Here is a 26,717-nt window from a genome sequence, read left to right on the forward strand (position 1 = left end):
TTCTGCTGAAACACACAGCCTCGAGGTCTCCCCTCCCTCCCTACAGTTTCCTCAGCTGCACAAAGCAAACGTTCTGGTCTCGGAGCAGCGGACAAAGGTCTGACAGGAAGTCTGCTGCTGAAGAATACTGCATCCCCGCAGCACACTCCCCACATTCAACTCCAGGCTAATGAAAACAATCTGTTGAGGAAGACAGAACGCGAGTCAGAGAGAGAAAGAGAGAACGAGAGCAGAGAGGAGACAGATCACAAGCCTTATTCCCAACTGATGGCAGGAGGAAATTAAACACAAGAGGAAGAATTGCAAGACCAAAGACTGAGAGAAGTACGGTGACTTCTGCCAATTTTGTCCTTTACCTCCAAGAGCTCCTTCGTAGAAGCTGCTTGCTGAGAGAACGATTATTTCATCCAAACCAGTAGCTCAACACGGTAAGTTTAAATTGATAATGGATTTTGTTCGAAACGCTATGAACTACAGCACAAGCAAAGATTTTTTTTTCTCTCTCTCTCTCTCACTCTATCCCTTGTCTCCAGCTGCAACAAATTATCTTTTGACCACTGTGATGAAGTTTACTGCACAGCCAGCTTTCATTTAATCTGGCAATGGAGTTTCACAGAAGGAAAGAAAACACTTTACAGAACTTTCTTTCTTTCTCTTTACCATATCCTCTCCTCAACCTCCACGTCTCAATTTCTGTTTGACCTTCTGCAAACTTAAGATACGTATTTTCAGCTAAATATGGCTGGAAACACTCCCCTCTGCTCTGTTCAGGAACATTATGAAGTCAATTGTGAATCACTTTTTAATGATTCTCCCATCAATAAGAAATCCTCGTCAGGCATTGTTCTTCACTGAAATATCCTCAGCCGCCAGCAAGTGATGGTTAATGGTGATCGTGCACCATAAAGAAGGGCTCTCCAGAATATTAGTAAACTACATTAAAAAAAGAGACCGAGTGTTAGAAATCTGAAATGGCTGGAAGGAGGTAGAAAGGAGTGAACAATCTTCTAGCTTTGTTTTGACTTTCTGCCTCAAGGACTCTTCAAATGTTTTTTTCTTTTCCTTCATTTCCTGCTGCAGTTTCTTTCAGTCATGCTCGTTTCTCTCTATTCACACGTTCCTGTCCTTCTTTCCCTTCCAATCCCTCTCCCTTTTTGTTTCTCAAATGGATTTTTCAGCTCGAGGTTCATTTTCCCTCATTTCCCTCTCCTCCTATACTGTCTCTTCTCTCATGTCTCTCTCCATTGTCTTCTGTTCTTTGCTTGTAAAAACTGTCAGATAAATTGACTGAGTTAATCAGACCCAGACAGTGGATACTATTTTTCACGATAAAACACATATTGACCTGTTAAGGGAGATTGACTTCCTTTGCACCTTCTAGTCATTAAAATGGGAAACATCATGTAGCTAGTGAGTGAGTGCAACAGGAAAGTTTACAGAATGGCATTGGGCTGTACCTCAACTCGTGGCCAATAACCACTGTCCAGATCATTGATAGAAACTTCCAGGCACGTTAAATGCTTTGAGACAGATGCAAGTGTGAAGAGGGCCAGTGAACCATACTGGAAAAATCAGTTTCCATATTGATGCATCAAGATTTTCTTCTCAAGTGGCCATTACAGGGGTGATCTGGGATGGAGGCTCATCCTTGCCATGCTCACGGTGAATCATCTCTGCTACCTTTGGAGGTTTTCTGAAGGCCTTCAGGGCACAGATTATTTGAGGAAGACAGAGGCCTTGTGCTGATTGTCCAATTTTACCTGTTTGGATTTCTTTCTGTTAGCCAAGGGATGAAAGACCGATTACCCAGAGACTCCGTCAAACAGCTTACAAAATCCCTGGGGATACCACCTCCTAGCAATTATGCAGGCAAGATTGTGAAGCTGGTGAGTGGGCAGTTGGAAAGTGAGGTTGCTTCTCGATCACTTCAAGCCCCAGGAGAGCGCAGTTGCTCCTTGTCCACCTTTGCTGGCTTCGTCCATTACTGTGGCCATTCTCTGATGTTAGGTCTTGGTGTACCAAAAGGGAGAGGTTGGGGTTAGAATGGAAGCAAGAACCCCCATCTGAATGGTCAATAAATGAGTATCCCAGAACCTTGCTGGGCACACTTTATACTCCTCTGATCTCACCTGTCTTCTTCTTTAGCTTTTATTTCTCCCTTGTCTCCACCTCAGTTCTGAACAACAGTCCTGATAAAAGCTGTGCCCTGAACATCTGGTCCTTCTGTTAAACAAGCAGAATGTTTAATTCTAAATACAATGGCTTCATGTTGGTCAGTTCAATAGTAAATTATGCGATCATATCACTCTGAGCATCCTGGGATCTATTTCCTGATTTTCTCCAATTTATAATATTAAGTAGGAATTGGAGGCCATTCAACCCATTGATTCTGCTCCACCATTCAATAGGATCTTGGAAGATCCAACATTACTCATCTCCACCTTTCTGCCCTTTCCCCATAATTTTAATTTTCTTACTGAGAGAAAATCAATCTCAGATTCAAGAACTGCGTCATAGAGTTCTCAGTAGCAAGGAGTTCACAAGACTCACAACCCTCTGATAAAAGAAACTCTTCCTCATCTCAGTCTTAAATGTTCTCCTCCTAACTTTGATTTTATGTGCTCCAATCTTCCGAGAGGGAACATTCTCTCAACGTTCACCTGACGAGTTTCCTAAGACTCTTATGTGTTTCAAAAAATAAACTCTTCTCATTCTTCTAAATTCCAAGGAGGAGAGCTCCAGCTGTTATACCCTTCCCAACAGAACAATCCTTCATACATGGGACCATCTCAATGAAATAATATCTCTATAATCATCTCCAGTGAAGTAATATCTTCAGGACAGGAGGCCAAGACTGTTTGCTGACTGTAGATATAGACTTGGAAACATCTTGTACATTACCAAAATCAGAATCAAGTTGTAAAACTTATTGTTTTATAACAGCCATACAGTGCAATCATTAAAAAATTACTGTCGGTTATAATAAGAAATTGCGTATATTTAAAGGGGATGTTAATAGGTTCTTAACTACTAAGGGTGTCAAAAGATTACAAGGAGAAGGCAGAAGAATGGGGTTGGGATAATAAATCAGCCATGATGGTAGGGTGGAGATACGTCTCTACCAAAGGAGGTGTAAGGTGCTCCTTCCCTCCACTCGCCTACAGGTCAACTTTGGGCAAAGTGTAGCACCTGCTTAGCACCCAATCAGGGTCACATGAAGTCAAGGGAGTGGATTGTCATATGAGCAGCTGGTGCATATCACAAGTCCTGGATATGCCACCACTGATGCCAGGCAGACATCTTCTGAAGAGTATTGTAAAGACACTGCCCAGAAAGAGGCAATGGCAAACCACTTCTATAGAAAAAATTGCAAAGAACAATCATGGTCATGGAAAGAACACGATCGCCCACATCATACAACAAGGCACGTAATGGTGGTGTAGTGGAGCAGACTCGATGGGCTGAATGGCCTAATTCTGCTCCTATATCTTATGCCTTGTGTCTTATGTCAAAATTGAACTAGTGCTCATGAGTTCATGGTTCATTCAGAAATCTGATGCTGGAGGGGAAGAAAAAATTGCTAAAATGGAAAACAACCAAACTTAGAAACTCAGACGCTTGAAATAAGAGCCAACATTCTATTAGCCTTCCCTGTTGCTGCTGTGCTTGTGTGCTGGCTTTCTAAGCTCCACGCACAAGAGCCCCAGATCTCTTTGTACTGCAGCTTTCTGCAGGTTTTCTCCATTCACTGGTATTCATGGTGTATTGTTCTTCCTTCCAAAGTGAACATCACATTTTCTGAAATTATACTCCACTTGACAACTTTTTCCTCAATCAGCCTTTCTTTGTAAATTGTTTCCTCCCCAGAAGTTGTTCACTTACTTCCTTGGAGAGGGTAATGCAGTTGACACAGCGTGCGTGGTTTTTAATAAGATCCGACACACGACAGGTTTATATGCATAGTACAAGCACATGGTAAAAAAGAGAAGTTGGCTAAGAAACAGACAACAGAAGAGGAAGGTGAACAGTGGCATCCCCCTGGGGACCAGAGTTAGCGCGATTGCTTGTTTGATTTAGACTTGGCGGAGCAAACCAAGGCTTCTAAATTAGACAGGACTGTGAGCTCTGAAGCATAGAGTGCAGGTGGACATCAGAATCAGAATCAGACTTTAATCGCCAAGTACCTGTGCACATACAAGGAATTTACTTCCGGCAGATGTTGTCTCTCTGCTCATAACAATAATAATGATAAATATAAATGAAATATATATATGAACAGGATGCTGGTGTAACAGCTGTGGAGTAGAGGGTACAACACACACAATGTGCCGGAGGAACTCAGCAGGTCAGGCAACATCTATGGAAAAGCAGACAGTCGATGTTCCACGCTGAGACCCTTCATCAGGGATGGAAAGAAAGATTAGGTTAGATCAAGAAGAAGAAGGGAGGAGAGAAAGATGAGTTATTGATGGCAGTGAACCTCAGACCTACACAGAGCTCCTCTATCCAATGTGGGAAATCAGGGACTGTGGCAAGTATTTGTGTAGGAAGTGTATCCAGTTGCAGCTACAATCTAGATGCATTTGCCATAAGACCATAAGATATAGGAGCAGAAATAGGCCATTTAGCACATTGAGTCTGCTCCACCATTTCATCATGGCTGATCCATTTTCCCTCTCAGCCCCAAACTCCTGCCTTCACCTTGTATCTCTTCAAGCCCTGACTGATCAAAAATCTAGCAACCCCTGCCTTAAATGTACTCAATGACTTGGCCTCCACCAACGAATGCCAAAGATTCAGCACTCTCTGGCTAAAGAAATTCCTCCTCATCTCCGTTCTAAATGGACGTGCCTTTATTCTGAGGCTGTGTCCTCTGGTCTTAGGCTCCCCCACCATAGGTAACAACACTCAACAGGTTTTAACTAGGTCCCCGCTCATTCTTCTGAATTCTAGTGAATAAAGCCCAATTCACCATGGAGCATCCATGACACTGAGACGTACATTGGGTATCAGGTTCCGTGAAGGCAAGGCAGGAATGGGTGAACACCAAGCAGAGTAGGGGAAGGTGGATAATTCAGGAATCTCCTGTGACCATACATTTGCAAACAGATACATTGTTTGGGATACTGCTGACAGACAATGTTTCATTTATTTATTTGGTGATACAGCATAGAAAAGGCACAAGGAGCCATGTCGCCCAGCAACCTTCCTATTTAACCCTAGCCCAATGACAGGACGATTTACAATGACCAGTTAAACTATTAACCGGTATGTCTCAGGACAGCGAAAGGAAACCGGAGCACCCAGAGGAAACCCATGTGGTTGTTGGGAGAATGTACAAACTCCTGACAGACTGTGCTGGAACTGAACTCCAAACCCTGTAACAGTGACACACTTCACAGGCAGTGCTGCACAAAAGGAGAGAACTGGAGTGATAGGGGATTGCACTGACGGAGACAGATGGTATCAATGAGCACAGAAGTAGCTCCAGCATTGTGTGTTGCCCCCTGGTGTTAGTATTAAGGAACAGCTGCAGAACATTTTGAAGGGGAAGGGAGAGGTTGCATTCTTACCAGTTAGAGGGGAAAAGGCTGAAAAATGAATTCTAGGAGTTCGGATAAATTAAAAGGCCGCACTTCAAAGATTAGTTGTAGTGACAAGTGTTAGTGAGCGTTGAAACAGGGCAATGGGTCAGACATGCTGTGGGAGGAAGTGATTTACATTTGTGGGGCGCCAGAACGAGTCTTGGCAAAGGTGGGCCCTGTGACTGATGTCCTCATGGTGGATAGAACCATTGGGGATGGTTTGAAGTAGAATGGCAGGGGGTAGAGAACTACACTGGAAGTGTAGGGAGTGAGAAACAAGAACTGAAAGTAAAGAGTTGAACGCAAATACAGAGGCATGGAGATCAAGGTTGAAAGGACACAAAGGCCACAGTACACCAAAAGTAAAAGGACTAAAAGGTATTCCCAAAGGCTTTGTATCTTAATACATGAAGCATTTGTAATAAGGTACATGAAGTAATGACATAGTTAAAAGTAAACAGACATGATCTAATACCCATAATGGAGATGAGGTGCAAGTGGATTGAAGTTAGCAACTTGCTATTCAGAGACATTGGATGTTTAAGAAGGACATACTGTATAGGAAGCAAAGGGTAGTGGGCTAGCGTTGTTAGCAAGTACAGTTGTGAGAGATGACCTGGGAGGGAAGATGCAGGAGATTAAAAACAGGAAAACAAAGAAGTAGGAGTGGTGTATAGATGCCCAAACAGTGGCCACCCTGGAGGAAAGGTATAAATCAACAAGTAATGGGCATATAAACAAAACACACATTACTTGTAGAAGACTTTAATCTTCATGTAATTAAACAGATTCACAGAATGCATTCAATATAATTTTCTCAAAACAATAGATTATAAGGCCAGCTAGGGAACAGATTACTTTGGATCAGGTCATGGTTAATGAGGAAGCTTTGATAAATTATCTTAAAATCCTCTGGAATTAGTCATCATGGCACGATAGAATTTTGTATTCAGCTTGGAAGTGAGAAAGTGGGGAAACAACTGAGTTTAACTTAAAGGGAATACAATGGCGGGGTAGAGTTTGCTGAAGTGGACTGGGTGGATAGAATAGAAGAAAGTAGGTAAGTGGTGGCAGAAGCTTAAGGAGGTAATTCATAACTGTCAGCAGAATTTATCCCAAAATAAAAGAAAGTCTCTAAGAGAGGAATGAACTAACTTCGGCTAAACAAAGAAGTAGAGAGAGTATTAGTTGAAAGAAAACTGTTTAAGAGGTGAAAATTGGCAGTGGACCTGAAAACCAGGATAAATTTTAACTCGCAAAGACAATATTTTGTATATTTTATTAATTTAGTTAAGATAATATTTTGGTCTATGTGCTATGTTTTCTGGGTGCACCGTGGTCTGGAGGAACATAGTTTCATTTGGTTGTACATACTGCATGTACAGTCAGATGACAATAAACTTGAATTTGAAATTTAAATGGTAAAAAGCAGATAGAAAATAAACTATGAGACCAAAGCAGAGGTTCAAGTGAACGTTAGCACCCAGATTAATTATGGGGAACTAGGAAATCTCAAAGGTTTTAAACAGATACTCTGTTCAGTCTTTCTATTAGACAAATCTTCAAAGATCCCATGAATCTGTAGGCTGCTACCTCCCCAGGCCCAGATGGCTTGCATTTTGCAATCCTGTTAGAAGTGTCCGAGGCTGTAACAATCCAAATTTCCTTAGATTCCTGAAAATGTTCTAGCTTTACTTGAAGGTATATTGCACAGTCACAGTGTACTTAGAATTGTGCGTTGGAGAAGAAGTCAATTCTGTCCACTTTGTAAATACTAGCTCTTTGAAGCAAATAATTAGTTCCACACTTTTCTCATTCTCAGTGCAACTGTATCCTTATTAAGAATAGAGAATTCCAGGAGGGATCAATTTTGTGTCAATTATGTGCAAAAAGTAAAGAGGCTTCAGGCATATCCCCCTGAGTCAGAGGATTGTTGGTTGCATCCCATTCTAAAGATCTGAACTCAGAAATCTTGGCTAATGCTCTGAGGGAGATGTCACTACTTGGAAGAGACATCAATCTACAGCTGTATCTGCCCTGCCGGAGGGGTTTAAGAGTTCCTGTGGAAAAGGAAGGGAATTATACCTATATTTACACCTGATCGCCATCATCATTATGTGCTGCGTTGTATGCTGTAGGCGATCGTGGTGACCACGATTGTTCTTGGAAATTTTTTCTACAGAAATAGTTTGCCATTGCCTTCCCCTGGGCAGTGTCTTTTACAAGACTCGTGGCCCCGGCTGCTATCAATACTTTTCAGAGATTGTCTGCCTGGCGTCATTGGTTGCGCAACCAAGACTTGTGATATGCACCGGCTGCTTATACAACCATCCACCACCTGCCCCATGGCTTCACGTGACCCTGATCGGGGGGCTAAGCAAGTGCTACACTTTGTCCAAGGGTCACCTGCAGGTTAGTGGGGGGAAGAAGTGCCTTACACCTCCTTTGGTAGAGATATACCTCCACCCCACCACCACTGATCAGCATCACTAAAACACATGACCTGTTTTCATATTGCATATGATCTCCAGAGTGATTCAAGACATGCTGAGGATGTGAAAGGTGGTGTAGTACTGGAAGCCTCTTTACTTTCTGCTCTTCAAGGATTCCAGATCATGCAGGCAGTCTTATTTACCAGGACTCTTTCCTGATGAGACATTCCACAAGAATGAAACACGGTACCACTCATTAACAGGCTCAGTGTATCATAATAGACTGAATCTCAGGAATGGGATTAAGCTTAGCAACCCTCTGGACAGAGATAACACAACCACAAGCCCTCTTCTTTCCTCTGAGATTTCACAATTCTGTGAACTCTTGCCTCCCAATCTACAGAAAGGTTATATTTTTTTAATCAGACCTCTGTTTGGTCTGATTGACTGAGCTCATCTGTGCTTGCTATGTATCGCTAGGGTTTTTATTTTATTAAGGCAGCTTTTTCTGAGCTATGGCAAGATAATTGATTGGAATTAATTCCAATCGATCGGGGTGGCACAGCGACATTGAGGTTAACGTAACAGTATTACCTTGCTGGTGATCCAGATTCATACTGACGCTCTCTGTAAAGAGTTTGTACGTCCTCCCCATAACTGCGGGGTTTCATCTGGGTGCTCTGGTTTCCTCCCACATTAGAAAGATTTACAGGACAGTAGGTTAACTGGTCAGGTGGGTGTAACTGGGTGGCGTGCGCTCATTGGGCCAGAAGGGCCTGTTATCGCGCTGTGTCTCTAAATACAGAGTAATTAAATAATTGAAGAGCTCCGACAAAGGCCTCATTCGTTCAGGAGCTGAATGGGCTCTTGACCAGCAGTATGATCAGTATGATTCATGGAACCATAGAGCTTGACAGCAGGGAAAAAGGCCCTTGGGCCCAATTCATCCATGTCTAGCTGAGCTATCCCTACTTACCTGCAATTAGTGTATATCTCTCTAAACATTTCCTCTCCATCTAGATACATTCTAAATCTTGCAATAGAAGATCCTAGCTACATTAATGAAAGCACTTTGTTCCTCTCCTGTCCTAAAGCGCGTTTCTCAAAAATGTTTAATTTAGAGGCAAGTATCCAACTCTGTACAAGTATCAACAGAGAGGTTAAAATAGTTATTTTTTCTACAAAGTAAATTACAAAGTCTTCAGAATATATTATACTGTCTTCACAAAGCTTCTCTGGTCATTAATAATGTTTGGTAAAGCCCCCAGCTGCACAATAAATGAGGAGCTTAATTAACATCACAAGGTCAAATATAACAGAATGATTTAGGACTAACTAGTGCGTTACTTATTTCTGCTTTCAACTTTTGAACAAATTTTATAGAAATCAACTTAATTAGCTTAAAATAAGTCTCTCTTATTTTTGCTTTAAGTCGTATATTGGTCTTCAGACTCTGTTCAAAGATGGGGTAGTGAAGGTAGATCTAGTTTTGCATTCTGCTGCCTTTTGTCTTTGTATATCCTCTGGAGGTAGACAACCGATGATTGTTTTGTGTAGATAGCTTATTCAGAAAGTGCTTGGCTACATTGCTTGTGGAGTCACCTGGCTTGATCCAAGCACCCCTACTACTCTCCTTTACCCAGTCGCTCCCTGTCCCCTTGACTGATTCATACATTCTATCGCTGCACAGGTTGAAATTTCTGGACAATTTAGTCATGTGTTTGGAGTGTTGACCTCTATTTAACATTTGTATGCGCTGCCTCCTATTTTACATTTGCTTCCCCCCACTCCACTTCTTTCCTAATTTCTCTATTTCCTTTATCTTTTGCTGCTCTCAGTAATTGACAGTTCCATTTTACTTAGCGATACGGCACAGAACAAGCCATACCACTCAGCAACACTGGCCTAGACACAAGACAATTTACAAAGATCAATTAACCTACTAATGCACAAGTCTTTGGACTGTGGGAGGGAACCAAAACACCCAGAGGAAACTTACGTGTTCATGGGGAAAATGTACAAACTCCTTAGAGATGGCGCGGGAATTGAACTCTGGACTCTGGAACACCCTAAGCTGAAATAGCATCATGCTAACCACTGTGCTACCGTGGCTCATTCCTCTTTGATGTGTTCTTATTTCTTTTGTTTTCTCAGTGACACCTCCTCACCCTCTCATCCTACGTCCATGACAGAATAGCCACCATTATCCGGTAGGCAAGTTTCCAGATCACCCCTTTATCTTTCGCTCTTTCTATCATGACTTGAACATTTGCTCCTTGCTAATTTTCTCTCTTCCTGTTTCTTTCACTGCTCTCTTTCATTAGCTCTCTGTCTCTTTCCTTCCATCTTTCCTAATCGCTTTATTTGTCTCTTTCCTAACCTCTACCCCACTTACTTTATCACACACTGCTTTCTCCACTCTCTTTTGTGACACCATTTCTTTTAATGTGGCCCATATTTTTTTCTTGTGCTAACTCACTTTCCTATCCCTTTTCTCTCTGTTTCATGTGTTATCCTTCTTTTAATCTCTCCTCCCTCACTAGGCCAAAAGAGGATCTAAGCACTTGAGGCACAAGGGGACTTCGGAGCCCTTGTGCAGGATTCCCTAAAGGTTAATTTGCAGGTTGAGTCGGTGGGGAGGAAGGCAAATGCAATCTTTGCATTCATTTCGAGATGATTAAAATATAAAAGCTAGGATGTAATGTTGGGGATTTACAAGGCACTGGTGAGGCCTCATTTGGAGTATTGTGAGCAGTTTTGGGCCCCTTATCTAAGAAAGATGAAATTGGAGAGGGTTCAAAGTTCACAAAGATGATCCCAGGATTGAAAGGCTTGTTATATGAGGAGCATTTGATGGTTCTGGGCCTCTACTCACTGGAATTCAGAAGAATGAGGAGAGATTCCTTGAAACCTATCAAATGTTGAAAGGCCTCAGAAGAGTAGATTTGAAAAGGATGTTTCATATGGTGGGGGAGTCAAAGACCAGAGGACACGGCCTCATTTTAGAGGAATGTCCTTTTAGAACAGAGATGGGGAGGAATTTCTTTAGCCAGAGAGTGGTGACTCTGTGGAATTCTTTGCCACAGGAGGCCAAGTCATTGGGTATATTTAAGACAGAGATTGACAGATTTTTGATTAGTCAAGGGTATGAAGGGATACGGGAAGAAGCTGGGAGATTGGGTCTGAGAGGGAAAATGGATCAGTCATGATGAAATGGTGGAGCAGACTTGATGGACCAAATGGCCTAATCCTGCTCCTATATCTTAAGGTGTTTTGGAGTTATCGTGGGAATATTCTGTACAATTATATCCTGGCTATGTGGTCACATTGCTAAGCTGGCCTCCTGTAACGTTTGGAATCTGCTATAACTCCGCAGTTCCACAGAATGATGATGACAGTTTCTACTAAATTAATCAAATCTTTGGCCTTTTTTCACCTTCCTTTCTGGAGAGTGGCCCTTTATAATTCCTGGTGCTTCAAGGCCCATTTACAACTCAGCATGGGGCTTTATAATAAATCATATTTCCAAACTTTGTGTGGTCTTTTTATTTTCCACTTTTCTCAAGTTAAGTAAGAAAACAAAATCTGCTGCAAGCTAAAATAAATGGATTGAGCTTGGGATCCAATTTATCTTTTTTTTAAATCTGCTCTGGCTATCTGAAGTAAAACCATATGTGCTGCTGTTTTCCCAGAAGCGCTTTCCAAGAATGTGAGAAATCCCACTTGATCCAGTGTCTGACAAGGTAGCAGCCTCCTGGGGATTGGTTTCCTCTAATTATTCTTTCTTCCTGTCCTGGAATGCTGACATTGTAGTCTGGAATCGAAGTCCCTTTTACCCCGGGGCACTTGCTAACTCATCCAAGTGGCTTTACTTTATGCACAACAGGAATATTCAGTTTACCAATAACTCATCCCATAATCTGTAAGCTTACTTTGTTTGGTGACCAAGATGTCCAAGCTTATTGCCTGTACTGAAAACCAATGGCAGTTTATCCTTCTGTCAGTATCAGCTAGTGGCTGAAGTGGGAGAACCTTTGGACTTGTATAGCTCTGCTACACAGAATGAGACCCCTTGAGCTACTGGCAAGTTAACCTCTGTCTCTAAACGACCAAGAGTGCCATGGCAACTTTTCACCAAGCATCCTGCTCACCACAGTTTGAATTGCTGCAACATAAGGTTGCATTTAATAAAAATATCTATTTATATGCTTATTGAGATAGAGCGTGGAATAGGCCCTCTGGCCCTTCAAGCCAAACCGCCCAGCAATCTCCCAACTTAATCTGAGCCCGATCAGGAGACGATGGCCAATTAACTTACCAACCATCTTTGGACTGTGGGAGGAAACCAGAGCACCCAGAGGAAACCCAAGTGTTTCCGGGGAGAACGTAAAAACTCCTTACATGCAGCGGTGCGAATTGAACCTGGATCAAGGTTCAAGTGGGAATTGTACTGTAAGGCTTTGTGCTAACCACTACACTACCATGCCACCTGATATCAGACTATTCTGCCCCACGTAACTATGCTAGGAGATACACCTCCTATCTTCAATAAAAATGTCAGAACATTCTGCTCTACATAACTGTACCAGGAGATACACATTTTCATATCTTCCTTTATCAAAGCCTGTCAACAAATACTTCTATTCCCTTTCTCTCTTGTATTTATCTAGCTTCCCCTAAATATTTCTGTGCTACCTGCGTTAAACACCCCACTGTAGTGAGCTCTGTATCAGCTTTGCATGCAAACTTTTGTGAAGTTGTAAGAACTGCTAGTTAGTAATGGAAGTTGTAGTTAAAGATGTCATAGCGCAGCACTTAGAAAAATTCAAGGCAGCCTGAGACAGTACAATTGTGTAAAATTGAAATGTTTTTTAAACAGTTTATTGGGTTCTTTGGAAAAGTGACAATTGCTTGGCCAAGGGGGAACCAGTGGAAGCCTTATATTTAGATTTCCTGAAGGCATTTGATGAGGGGTCTCATTGAAGGTAATAGGGGAAATGTTATTTAATTATTCATTGAGATACAGCATGGAATAGGCCCTTCTAACCCTTCGAGCTGTTGTGCCCAACAATCCCTCAATTTAACCCTAGCCTAATCACGGGACAATTTACAATGACCAATTAACCTACCAACTGCTACATGTTTGGAATGGGGGAGGAAAGCAGACACCCAGAGGAACCCACGCAGTCACGAGGAGAATGTACACGCTCATTACAGGTAGCGTCGGGAATTGAACCCAGGTTGCTGGTACTGTAAAGCATTGTGCTAACCACTATGTTACTATGCTGCCCCAATACAAGAGCTCCTGGTGTAGAAAATAAGGTTTGACTGGACAGGAAACAGTGAACCAGGGTATATTTTTCTGATTAGGATGATGAGGTGATAAGACAATAGACAGTAGGTGCAGGAATAGGCCATTTGGCCCTTCTAGCCAGCACCGCCATTCAATGTGATCATGGCTGATCATCCACAATCAGTACCCCGTTCCTGCCTTCTCCCCATATCCCTTGACTCTGCTATCTTTAAGAGCTCTATCTAACTCTTTCTTGAAAGCATCCAGAGAATTGGCCTCCACTGCCTTCTGAGGCAGAGCATTCCATAGATCCATAACTCTCTGGGTGAAAAAGTTTTTCCTGAACTCCGTTCTAAATGGCCTACCCCTTATTCTTAAACTGTGGCCTCTGGTTCTGGACTCACCCCAACATTGGGAACATGTTTCCTGCCTCTAGCGTGTCCAATCCCTTAATAATCTTATATGTTTCAATCAGATCCCCCCTCATCCTTCTAAATTCCAGTGTATACAAGCCCAATCGCTCCAATCTTTCAACATATGACAGTCCCACCATCCCAGGAATTAACCTCGTGAACCTATGCTGCACTCCTTCAATAGTAAGAATGGCCTTCCTTGAATTTGGAGACCAAAACTGCACACAATACTCCAGGTGTGGTCTCACCAGGGCCCTCAGAAGGACCTCTTTGCTCCTACATTCAACTCCCCTTGTTATGAAGGCCAACATGCCATTAGCTTTCTTCACTGCCTGCTGTACCTACATGTTTACTTTCAGTGACTGATGTACAAGAACACCTAGATCTCGTTGTACTTCCCCTTTTCCTAACTTGACACCATTTAGATAGTAATCTGCCTTCCTTTTCTTGCCACCAAATGGATATCCACATTAAACTGCATCTGCCATGAATCTGCCCACTTGCCCAACCTGTCCAAGTCACCCTGCATTCTCCTAACATCCTCCTCATATTTCAGACTGCCACCCAGCTTTGTGTCGTCTGCAAATTTGCTAATGTTACTTTTAATCCCTTCATCTAAATCATTAATGTATATTGTAAATAGCTGCGGTCCCAGCACCGAGCCTTGTGGTACCCCACTAGTCACTGCCTGCCATTGTGAAAAGGACCTGTTAATCCCTACTCTTTGTTTCCTGTCTGCCAACCAATTTTCTATCCATGTTAGTACCCTACCCCCAATACCATGTACTCTAATTTTGCCCACTAATTTCCTATGTGGGACCTTATCAAAGGATTTCTGAAAGTCCAGGTACACTACATCCACTGGCTCTCCCTCGTCCATTTTAATAGGTACATCCTCAAAAAAGTTCCAGAAGATTAGTCAAGCATGATTTCCCTTTCGTAAATCCATGCTGACTCGGACCAATCCTGTTACTGCTATCCAAATGTGCCAATATTTCATCTTTTATAATTGACTCCAGCATCTTCCCGTGATGGGACACAGTGAACAGTGCCACAGACATAATTTTGTACAACGAACATAAATGATTTGGTTGGAAGCTCTAGAGATGTGGTTGCTAATATTCGTAATGACACAGTATAGATAAGAAGTCAGTCATTCAGACGAGTGTACAAAGGGGTATGGATAGGCTAAACAACAGCACAAAGATCTGGCAAATGGAATTCCATGTAGGAAAATATAAAGTCGACTATTTTGTCTGAAAAATAAAAACATGTCATATCCAAAGAGTGAAAGATTACAGAGCTTTTAGATGCTGAGGGATCTGGGCATCTCAGTGCATGATCCCAAAATGGCTAGTACACTGGTGCAGCAAGTAATTAGTTGAATGAAAAGAATATTATAGTTCATTATTAGGAAAATGAAATATAGTTGAATACTTACAGTCTACTGGGCATTGGTGAGATGAGACCGTATTAGGAAATACTGTACACTGTGTGTGTATATATATGTGTTATGTACTTACACACACACACAGACATACTTTATTGATCCCGAGGGAAATTGGGTTTCCCTCGCATGCATGCACACACACTCATATATCATCATCATTATATGCCATGACACAATTCTTTCCATAACTATGATTGTTCTTGGCAATTTTTTTTCTACAGAAGTGGTTTCCATTACTTTCTTCTGGACAGTATCTTTATGAGATGGGTGACCCCTGCTGTTAGCAATACTCTTCATAGACTGTGTGCCTGGTGTCAGTGGTCACCACCACCTGCTCCCATGGCTTCACATGACCCCGATTTGGGGGGGGGGGGGAGTAAGCAGGTGCTACACCTTGCCCAAGAGTTACCTGCAGGATAGCGGAGGGAAGGAGTTCCTTACACCTCCTTTGGTAGAGATGTATCTCCACCCTGTTACTCTCACTCACACACACACACATAATATTAGTCCCTTATTTATGGAAGAACATTAGTACATTGGGAGCAGTTCAGCTGAACTAATACATGAAATTGATGGTTACCTATGAGGGACATTTAGACAGGTTGGAACTTAGTAAAGTGAGAGGCAACTTCATTTAAAAGATTGTTTAAGATAGTGAGAGATCCGGGCAGGGTGGGTGTGGAGAGTACCTATGAAAGAATCTAGAACTGATAGTCTGTGTTAAAAGGTAAGGGATCAACCATTAAAGACAAATGAGTCACCAGGATGCTGGTCTTTGGGACTCTCTTCTTGCTAAGCAGTGGGAGCAAGTTAGTGAATACTTTAAGGCACGGATACCAGATAGATCTGAGTACTGTTTGTGAAGAGGTTCTAGGACAGGTGGAAATGTGGATGTTAAATTAATTGGATACTCAGATCAGCTGGTCCTGGTGCAGGAGTTTTGACCTGAAACCTTGACATTTCCTTTGCTCCTCACTGAATTCTTCCAGCAGATTGTGTGTGTTTCCTGATTCCAGCATTTGTAGTCTCTCGTGTCAGCTAGGATTTTATTCATTGGCAGAACAGTCTCGATGGGATGAATGGCCTGCTCTCACCGTGAAAATATTTCTTCTACATCACTTTAGATGCTCAATCACTGAATTTATTTAAGGCTGAGTGAAATACATATTGGTAAAGAAACTGAGTAGGTCGGGCAGTAGAGACAGAGGGGTCGTCAATCAGAAACATGGACCATTCACTGTTGCCTGACTTGCTGAGTTCATTCTTTTTGCTCCAGATTACAGTCTGCAGTGTCCCTTTGTGTCTTTTACTCAAGACTGTATCTGATGGACTTTCAAACTGTAGGAATGGGCAGAAGACTGACATAAGACACAAGATGATTCACTCTGCAGTACTCAGCTGTGGATCTTTCTCAGTCACATTCTACAATGGCACAAAAAATATTTGGTTATTCACAGTGTGGTTGGGCCTGGAATGTTTTGCCTGGTAGAAAACAGACGGTGCAACTTTCCGAAAGGAATTGGATTAGAATTAGAAGATAGAAAATTATTTGATTTGTCACCTATACATTGAAACATATAGTGAAAAACATTGTTTGCATCGAGAAGCAACACTGCCCGAGGATGTGCTGGGCACACCATGCCTCATGCACCAACGCAGTCGGATGCCAACTTACTAACCATCTCTGGAATGTGGGAGGAAACCAGAGCACCTGGAGGAAACCGACCGGTCATGGGGAGAACGTACAAGTCTCTTACAAATGGCAGTGGGAATTGAACCCTAATCGCAGGCATTGCAAACTGTTGCATTAACTGTTACATTATCATGCACCCCACTATCAGAAGGAAATGGGAAAGCTTCAGGGATATGGAAAACTGCCTCCGAGTGGGATGAATTGGATTGCTCCCATGCACAGTCCGTCACACAATCATTGGGCTGAACAGTCTCCTTTTTGACATATCGCTCTGTGATTTCTTAAAGATAAACAAGGCTCCAGTGTATGTTTTAAATTTGCAAATGAAATTTGTTCCCTTTCAAATTTTCTGTCTGTCTGTCTGATCAGGGACTGCTTTAGAGTATCCACGTGTTGTTGAATTCATGGCACAAAGATCAGGACTTCTGGGAGCAAGAAACTGCAAATGCTGGAAATTAAAAATGAAAGCAGGAAAATCTCAGCATCGGTGAAGAGCGAAACTGAGTTATGTCTCAAGACATCTATTTGTCCAGGACCTGCAGCTTTAAACTTTTCTGAAATACCTTTGTTTTCACTTTTTTCATTTGACTGCTTCCAGTTTCCACCATCCATCCTCAGCATTATTTTAAACTCTGCTGTTTAAAATATTATTTTTAATTCAGGCTGTTGGTTATTGGCCACTAGAGGCCCAACTGGGCAGTCAGGAGTTCAGTTCAGTGCACCCTCTCCAGGTGTGGGCAAAGTACAATTATTAATGACTCTAGTAACAACACATAGAAGATTGATAGTAAATAATTCCCTTGCTCCAAATGACAAAGTAACTGTGACCAGATTAGGTTGTTTTTCTGTTAGTTCAGGGTCACTATAAGAATCAATGGTGCAATTTAATATCAGAGAATGTATACATCCTTACTCTTCACAGACATCCACAAAGCGGAGAGATAAAAACCCCAAAGAATGAATGACAGGTGTTAGAACCCCAAAGCCCCCTCCTCCCTCCCATGCACAAGCAGCAGCAAAAGCATCAGCTCCCCCTCCTCGCCCCACGCTCTGGCAAAAGCGTCAAATGCCCCCACCACCCACCTTGCAGGCAATAGCACAGCCCCAGAGACCACGTCGTTCTCTAATTTTCTGCTCTCGTCAAATATTTTGTTGGTCTAACAGACTGAGCAAGTGACGTTCCTAAAGGACAGATAATCCTGATTTGGGCCACCAAGTGCAAGTATGTGGAGGACACACTGTGCAGAGGTTTCATCTTCCCCCATGACACACCTAGACAGAAGCTCAGACCCTGCTGCTCTCCAGGGTCCTTTGTTCTGTTGTTGGATCGGTTTTGCTTGGTGTTTGCTGCATTTGGCGACTAGCTTGCAGACGTTTCATCACCAGTCAAGGTGTTTCTTTCCGGAAGTGCTTGTATTTAGAGAGCACCCCGTTCTCTTGCCTTGGTCCTGATTGGCCACCCCTTCAGCTGACCTTTGAATTCTATTGGCCTGTTTCTCTTTGGCTTTTATTTTGTCTCTACTTGGCCACAACTATTTCTCAGCTCGCATGCACATGTTGAATGCTGACAGATTGGAAATCACCAGCAATAAGAGCAAGCATTTTCCACGCACTTTAGATGAATCTACAACATACTGAGTCCTTTCTGTTTATTTTAATTGACTTCAATTGTGATTAAACAAAATGAGGAAATAAAAATTGTCACCCATTTCACACCATGGTACAAGGCCAAAACAGTATCAGGATTTTGCTTGCCAGACCAGTATTTAATGCTGATTACTGCCTTTGCATTAACTGGCTGCTTCTGGGAGTAGTTATGTGACCACCACTATGTGGGTCTGAAGTCACATAAAGACCTGACCAAGTTTATATAGCAGATTTCATTTCCCAAAAAGATGTCAGTCAGTATATGGATATAGGCCCGCAAGAAAATGAATCTCAGACTTGTATATGGTGGCATATATGTACTTCGATAATAAAATTCACTTTGAATTTCAAAGGTTCCCAAGGCATGTAGCAGGGAACAGTAGAGGCAGCTCAGTGGCATAGAGGTTAGGCAATGTTTTACAGTGGCTGCAGTCACCAATTGGGGTTCAATTTCCACTGATGACTGAAAGAAGATTCTCCACATGACTGCATGGGTTTCCTCCTGGAGCTCCTGTTCCTCCCACATTCCAGAGACCTGCGGGCTAGGGTTAGAGGGGGAGCACGCTATGTTGGTGCCGGAAACAATCCTTGTACCATGTTGGCCATCGATTCAAATGACGTATTTCACTGTATGTTTCAATGTCATCATCATCATCACCATTGCGTGCCATGATGTTGGCAACCACAGTCTCATGACCATGATAGTTCTTGGCAAATGTTTCTACAGAAGTGGTTTGCCATTGTCTTCATCTGGGCATCTTTCCAAGGTGGGTGATCCCAGCCATTATCAATACTCTTCAGAGACCGTCTGCCTGGCGACAGTGGTCTCATAACCAGGACTCGTGAAGACCAAAAGATCATAAGACATATAAGCAGAATTAGGCCATTCAGCCCATTGAGTCTACTCAGTCACTCCATCATGACTGATCCAGGATCCCACTCAACTCCATATACCTGCCTTCTCGCCATATCCTTTGATACCCTGACCGATAAGGGAACTATCAACTTACACCTTAAGTATACCCACGGACTTGGCCTTCAACACAGTCTATGTCAGAGCTTTCCACAGATTCACTATTCTCTGGCAAGAAAAATTCCTCCTTACCTCTGTTCTAAAAGGTTGCCCCTCAAATTTGAGGCTGTGCTCTCTAGTTCTGGATACCCCCATCACAGGAAACATCCTCTCCACAACCACCCTACCTAATCCTTTCAATGAGATCCCCCTGCATTCTTCCAAATTCCAGTGAGTACAGGCCCAAAGCTACCAAACACTCCTCATATGTTAACTTCTTCATTCCTGGAACCATCCTCGTGAACCTCCTCTGAACTCTCTCCAATAACACTGCATCTTTCTGAGATATGGGGCCCAAAACTGTTGACAACACGTAATCCAACTGTGACCCGACTAGTGTCTTACAAAGCTTCAGCATTATCTCCTTGCTTTTATATTCTATTCACTTTGAAATAAATGCCAGCATTGCATTTGCCTTCTTTACCACAGGCTCGACCTTTTGGGAGTCTTGCATGGGGACTCCAGAGTCCCTCTGCACCTCTGATGTTTGAACCTTCTCCCCATTTAGATAATAGACCGCACTATTGTTCCTTTTACCAAAATGCATTTTCATACATTTCCCAACACTGTATTCCATCTGCCACATTTTGCCCATTCTTCCAATTTGTCTAAGTCCTGCTGCAATCGCATTGCTTCCCCAGCACTACCTACCCCTCCACCTATCTTCATATCATCTGCAAAGTTTGCCACAAAGCCATCAGTTCCATTATCCATTGACAAACAATGTGAAAAGTAGCAGTCCTAATACCGACCCAAAGGAACAACACTGAGGAACTGGCGGCCAATCAGAAAAGTCCCCCCTTTATTCCCACTCGTTGCCTCCTGACTGTCAAGAGATTTACTATAATGCTGCCTGGCTTAGTGGTATGGAGAGGAGAGGTTTTCTTCCCCTCTGAAGCAGCAGAGGCTGAGGAAACCTTACAGAAGCTCATACAGTTACGAAGGGCATAGACAGCTATACCCCTCATAACTTTTCCATGGCTGAAATATTTAATAATAAATGTAGGCATTTAAAGAGAGAGTGGGAAAGTTCAAAGATAATATTTGGGGCAGTTTCTACACAGGGTGTGGTGGGCCTGAAATGAAGGCAGATACAGTAGAGACATTTATGAGAATCTTAGATAAGCATGTGAATATTCAATGGCTCCTTTTAATATCAGAGAATGTATATAGTATATGACCTGAAATTCTTACTCTTCGCAGACATTCATGAAACAGAAGAAAAACCCCAAAAAATAAATAACAGGGACATTAAATCTCCAAAACCCCCACTCCCCATCCCATACGCAAGCAACAGCAAAAACGTCAATCTTCTCCCCCCCCCACTTGCTTCAGCAAAAGCTGTCAGCACCTCCACTCAAACTCTGTCTTTTTGTGTGTTTCCCCCTAGCTGTCAGTCTGTGGTTTTGTATTACCATGTCCTCCTGCTCTACCTCCGGCCCCTGTATTACTGAGTACTCCGTCTCTCATTATTACCTGTATCGCTGCCACCTGTGTCTCATTGTGCTCCACCAATCATCTGCCTCTCTGTTTATTGCTCAGTATATTTCAGTCCTGTGTTTTCACCTGTTTGTGGTCAGATTGTGCCAGTGAAGTTTCCTGTCCAGCATGGCTGGCTGTTTCTGGTTTTTGAATTTTTCTGGGTGTTTTGATCTCTGTCTGAACATTAATGCCGACTTTGTTTTGCACCTTGGGATTTGTCACTCAATTGATATCACTGTGTGTACAGTGCTGGGTCTGAGATTGGATCCCTGCTCCAGCATCCTGACAAAAGCATCAATTCCCACCACCCATGATGCAAGGAACTGAAAAGATCCCAGATGTGATGATTTAGAGTCCATCACAACAACTACTGTCTATCCCAACAGTTCAATATCTCAACACTTGGAATATTTAGAGATTGGAGGGATATGGTCTATGTGTAGGCAGAAGGGATTAGTTTAATTAGCATCATTATGCTAATTAGTTCAGCACAACATTGTGGGCCAAAGGCTCTGTCACTGTGCTGTACCATTTGTTCTATATTCAAATACAGCCTTTACACCTTAAGAAGGAGCAAGAATTTCATTATTGACTTTTTCTACCTTTTTAAACCAGGACTGCTTGGGAAAGTGAGCACAAACTTTGTCCCAGCAGAGACCAGGTAATTCAGCATCTCACCCTAAAGCATACCTGTGTAGCCTACGACATTTAATCTCAGGAATTTTTGAATAGTATTGGAAGAGTATTATACTACAGATGCTATAAAACTTAAATGAAATGTTCTAAATGATCAGCAGGCCAGGCAGCATCCTTGGAGAAGAAATAGAGCTGTTGTTGTAGGCTGATGAACTTTCATCAACACACTTGCCTAAATTTTGAGTCTGTCTCTCTTCCCTGTGATGCTGTCTCACTGATGAGCCTTTCCTGGTGTTTATTGCTTTGAACAAATATAGACAGACTCTTTAAATTTTAATCTGCTGCTTTGTTCTTTTCCTGCTTTACTAGACCTTGGACCCACCCGTGGAAGTCAACAATGGCCATTTGGTTGATGTTATTACAGCTTGTTCCTGCGATCATGGGCCGGTATACAACAAAGTCCATCTCCAATTATACCAATATTACAGCAATGTCTTCTGTAGAAGCATCTGGTATTTCTGAAACTGAAGTCACAAATGCCAGTGTGCCATATTTTACCAGTGAAGTCTCAACAGATGTTGACATCACCAGTGTAAGCTACACATCCTCTCCTGCCATTACCTCTTCCAAGCCTCCCCTCATTGGCACAATTATAATGGAGTTTATTTTGAAGCATATGGTCTTCATCATCATCGCCGCAGTCGCTCTGGTCTTACTGCTGATCATTGTATGCACCATCATATTTATGAAGCTAAGCAAGGGTTCGGCTTACTACCCATCCTCTTTCCCCACAAAAAAGTATGTGGATGAGCAGGACAAAAGGGGTTCCAGCAAGAACTTTGAGGAGGTCACTGGGATGATCAGTGGTGAGCCTAAAGAGGACACCGTCAACTCCACAGAGCAGCTGCAAAGTGACATCCTCTCAGTGAACCACAACCTCAAAAAGAAGGCGCCATCCAAAGGTGAGGAGAAGCAAGAGGTCGATGCATCAGGAAAGGGAGAGCCTAACCAAGCAGTGGGCAAGGAGACAGGTCCAGAGGTAGGAACCAATGTGGAGGGCCAGATGTCTGACAGCAACACTGCCAGAGAACCTGAAAAGGACTGGAATGAAAGAACAACAGAGCAGGAAGACAAGAAGGGAGGAACTGAGGGAGCAGAGAAAGGGAAGAGGGGTAATGAGGAGGAGGATGGGAAGGATAAAATGGAGTTAGAAACTGGAGTGGCCCTGGGCCACAGCTTGCAACAGCCGTCCAACCAGACTGCTGATAAACCACATGTTGATGCAGACACAGCCTCAGACAAAGTAGGTGAAGTTGGGGGCCAAGAGCCAAAGGAAGTCAAGTTTGCTGAACAGGGTGTAAGTGAATCATCCAGTGTTGCTGATCATTGCAAGGACCTTGAGGCCACCCCACTGATCTTGAAGCCCAGTGACAATGGGGCTCTCTAACCGACCAACCACAGGCTGAATCGATGTTAGATTGACGTGAGGATTACTTGAATGTTGCTGACACCGAATTTTCTCAGCTTATACCAATGCCACTCATTTTCAAGCAGATGCTTTCAAAAACATACTTTTCAACAGTAGAATATGCAACAGAAGGTTTTTCAGGAAAATATAAACTGTGGAAAAAAACAAGGTTTTATTATTTCTCTTAATGTTACCCCACACCTGTAAGATTAAATTTTGGTTCCTTCTAAATCAAGAGGAAAATAATTAACATAAAACTTGGATAATCTAAACTATATAAATAGCTCTTACTTTAACCACCTTAAACAATTGCAGGCTTGATTAACAGATTTGATGCTTTAAATTGGAAGAATGTTCAGTCAGGTCACCCACAAGTCAAAAATCCATTGTTAACTTAACCTTGGAAATATTTCAGTTGTGCTGCCATCAATCTGCCTCATTATTAACTAAATTTCATCCATCCAGCTTGATACTTATAGCTAGCCGGTGGTGTAATGGCATCTGCCTTGGACTTCGAAGTGAGTGGTCCCGGGTTCGAATCTAGCCGTCTCCTCGCACGTTTTCCATCTGTGCTAGTATTGAGCTAGCAACTCAGCCTCGCAAAAAAACAGAAAATGCTTAAGTAATGGCAAACATGCTGCCCAATGAACCACAAGGTGCGGAGAGGAACAACTTGAAGCCCACTCTGAATCCCTGCTTTTGAGTCCACTGAACATCTGGGCTTAGAGAGAAGCACAACTGTTTCATGGCCCCTTCAAATCTTCCTGCAAACTGGAATTCAGTGATCTTCCTCAACTCTCAAAATTGTTCACATATCAGGTTAAGGGAACAGATTCATAGATAAGGTCCATTCTTAGAACTTCCAAAGAAGCCATTTGTCAAAAAAGCAGCTAGATAATATTATTTCTCAAAATCAAAGAACTGCTGGATGTTTTAGCCTTGCATCGGCAGGACCCAAAAATTAAAATGTTTTTTTTATCATGAGGAATTATCTATCACAACATTGGATAATTCAGTCCTAACACAAGTGCCCATGGATTGAAAAAAGCTCAATGCAAAGCATTCTTTTTTTTAATTGATTGTTCAGGCAGGATCTGAACAAAATTAAACATATAGTGATTTTAATTGGGGTGAAGCTCCTTGAAGGAAACTTAAAGCTTGTCAGACTGAGTTGCAACAGCAAATCATATAGCTTGAGCACAACTCTTCCATTTTAGCAGTAACTTTAGCCAAGAGGTCTACTTTACTTGTATATTTTTTTAGTAAAACTAGGCACCATGTGACAAATGCTCTGAAATCTACCAGAATCCAAACATAATGGGTTCTTTATATGTGTGGAGTGAGTGATTCAGAGTGTTATCAGCTGCAGGGTGAACCCAGTGCCAGTACAACTGGGGTGCTATGGTGGTAGGCTTAATCAGTAATCACCTACGTACTTTCTTACTTACCGTCCATTACGCCAATGGTGCTTGGGCCAGCATTGAAGGTCCTCCATCTCTGTCATACTGTCGCACACAGACATAGGAGCATTCTTCATTGCTGTTTCTGTAATTTTTTTTTTGACCAGTCAAGGTTGCTAGCCCTGAGCTGAACCTCCGATCCTGGAGAACCGGTGGACCACTCTTGGTCTGGTCTCTACCCTTTGATCTGTTTGTTGTGGGTGGCCCTGCCAAGAATCAAAGCATAAAGCCCTCACTCCAGTCAACATAGCTCTCCAGGTCAATGAGGCACACAAGCTTCCAAACCATGACAAAGTTGTGGTCCTCTTGTGAGTAATCACCTATTTCGCCGGTGTTCAGCGAAATGGTCTCCCAGTCTGCAGCGGGTCTCCCCAACGTATAAATGGCCACATCGGGAGCACCTGATACAGTATATCACCCCAGTTGACTCGCAGGTGAAGTGGTGCCTCATCTGAAAGGACTGTCAGGGGCCTGGGGTGGTGGTGAGAGAAGACGTGTGGGGGCAGGTGTAGCACTTCTTCCGTTTGCAGGGATGAGTGCCTGGAGGGAGGTTGGCGGGGAGGGATGGGGGGATGAGTGCCTGGAGGGAGGTTGGGAGACCCGCCGCAAACTGGGAGACCGTTTCGCCGAACACCGGCGCTCAGTCCTCCAGCAGTGGCGGGATCTCCCTGTGGCCACACACTTCAATTCCACAGACCACTCCCACTCCGACATGTCTGTCCATGGCCTCCTCTACCGTCAAGATGAGGCCACACGCAGGTTGATGGAGCAATACTTTATCTCCCGCCTAGGTAGCCTCCTACCTGCCGGCATGAACATCCAATTCACAGACCTCCGTTGATACCCCTGCCCCCACCCTTACCCCCATCCCTATCTATTATTTTAGTCTGGTTCTCTTTCTCTCTCTTTTCCCCCCTCACTATAATCTCCCCCCAGCCCTACCTTTCTTTCTCTTTTATTTCCCATAATTCTCCACCTTCCCCCTAGTCCATTTCCCTCCAGCCTATCACTTCCCAGCTCTCTACTTTATCCCTCCCCTCACTTCTTATCCCCCCTCGACCATACCATGTTACTTCACTCCTGATGAAGGGTTTCGGCCTGAAACATCGTTATTACCTCCTCCCATAGATGCTGTCTGGCCTGCTGAGTTCGGCCAGCATTTTGAGTTTTTATTTATTTCCAGCATCTGCAGATTCACTTGTGTTGCCTCTCAAAGGAAAAATCTTGTTTTTATTTGTCTTATCTATAACCCTTATAACTTTTATTACCTCTACAAAATCTCCCCTCACTGCCCAGTCCATGGGTGCTGGAATCTTTGCCTTGACCTTCCTAGAACAGCTCATGCTGGGACAGCACACAAGTGCAGACATGGAACATTAGGAGAAAAGAAAGCAAACTGTAAATATTGGAAATCTTGAGATTCACAGCATGTTATCACTTCCAGATTACAGTGGAGGGTGAGCTAGCTTTGCCCACTCTGGGCAAACAACCTACTCCTGCCTTTATTGTTCTGAAGGAAGCTCATGCAGACAATCAGTACAGTTTACATCTGTTTTACCATCTACAGTTACACTGGACATTTTTAAAACAGCAAATGCCTCCTTCCAGTTTTGATCATTCTTCCACCAGCCTTCCCCCTCCTGTTCCCAGTGATGCTCAAACTCCAAGGGATCTATCTCTCATTTACTTGGAATAACCCATGGGTGGTGTTGTGGTGTGGCTGAAGGGGAGTAGGAGAAGATATGGAAGGGGTCACCTGCAGCGAGAGCTTTTCAGCATTCTTCACCCCCACCCACCCCCAAGCAACTCTCCCCCTCTCCACAGGGGTGTCAAGTACTTAAGTGTGTGCAGCTGTGGTGCATTGAATTTTGTGACCTGCACACACCCTCCCAGGATGTCCAACCCTAACTACACCTCCGCTGTCCTGCACTGAGGATCTCACACAACACACAGAGCTGGTCTACATGAACTTTTCTGTGTAATGCTTTTTTTGTTGAGTTTTAAGGTCAATGTAGTGGAACTTACTGCTGGCAATATGCAATAATAAATCATTTTTAATAAAAAAAGAGCTTTCCTTTCTGTTGTA

The 26,717-nt window shown here is 42.9% G+C and overlaps 1 protein-coding gene across 2 annotated transcripts; it reads left to right on the top strand.

The window, feature by feature from the left end:
- tmem119b (transmembrane protein 119b) lies at nt 1-26,717 on the top strand. 2 transcript variants are annotated; one of them, XM_059987934.1, is made up of 3 exons: nt 1-428; nt 10,172-10,227; nt 22,073-26,717. In XM_059987934.1, the coding sequence occupies exon 3, from the start codon at nt 22,101-22,103 to the stop codon at nt 23,148-23,150; it is 1,050 nt and encodes a 349-aa protein (XP_059843917.1). In that variant the 5' UTR covers nt 1-428; nt 10,172-10,227; nt 22,073-22,100; the 3' UTR covers nt 23,151-26,717. The 2 variants fall into 2 exon arrangements, with proteins under 2 accessions (XP_059843917.1, XP_059843916.1); XM_059987933.1 differs by lacking the exon at nt 10,172-10,227.

The sequence above is a fragment of the Hypanus sabinus genome, chromosome 13 (genome assembly GCF_030144855.1).
Source record: "Hypanus sabinus isolate sHypSab1 chromosome 13, sHypSab1.hap1, whole genome shotgun sequence".
NCBI classification, from domain to species: Eukaryota; Metazoa; Chordata; class Chondrichthyes; order Myliobatiformes; family Dasyatidae; genus Hypanus; species Hypanus sabinus.

Bases quoted from the DNA above. Each gene is read 5' to 3' on its own strand.
- tmem119b (XM_059987934.1), top strand. From the start codon at position 22,101: ATGGCCATTTGGTTGATGTTATTACAGCTTGTTCCTGCGATCATGGGC.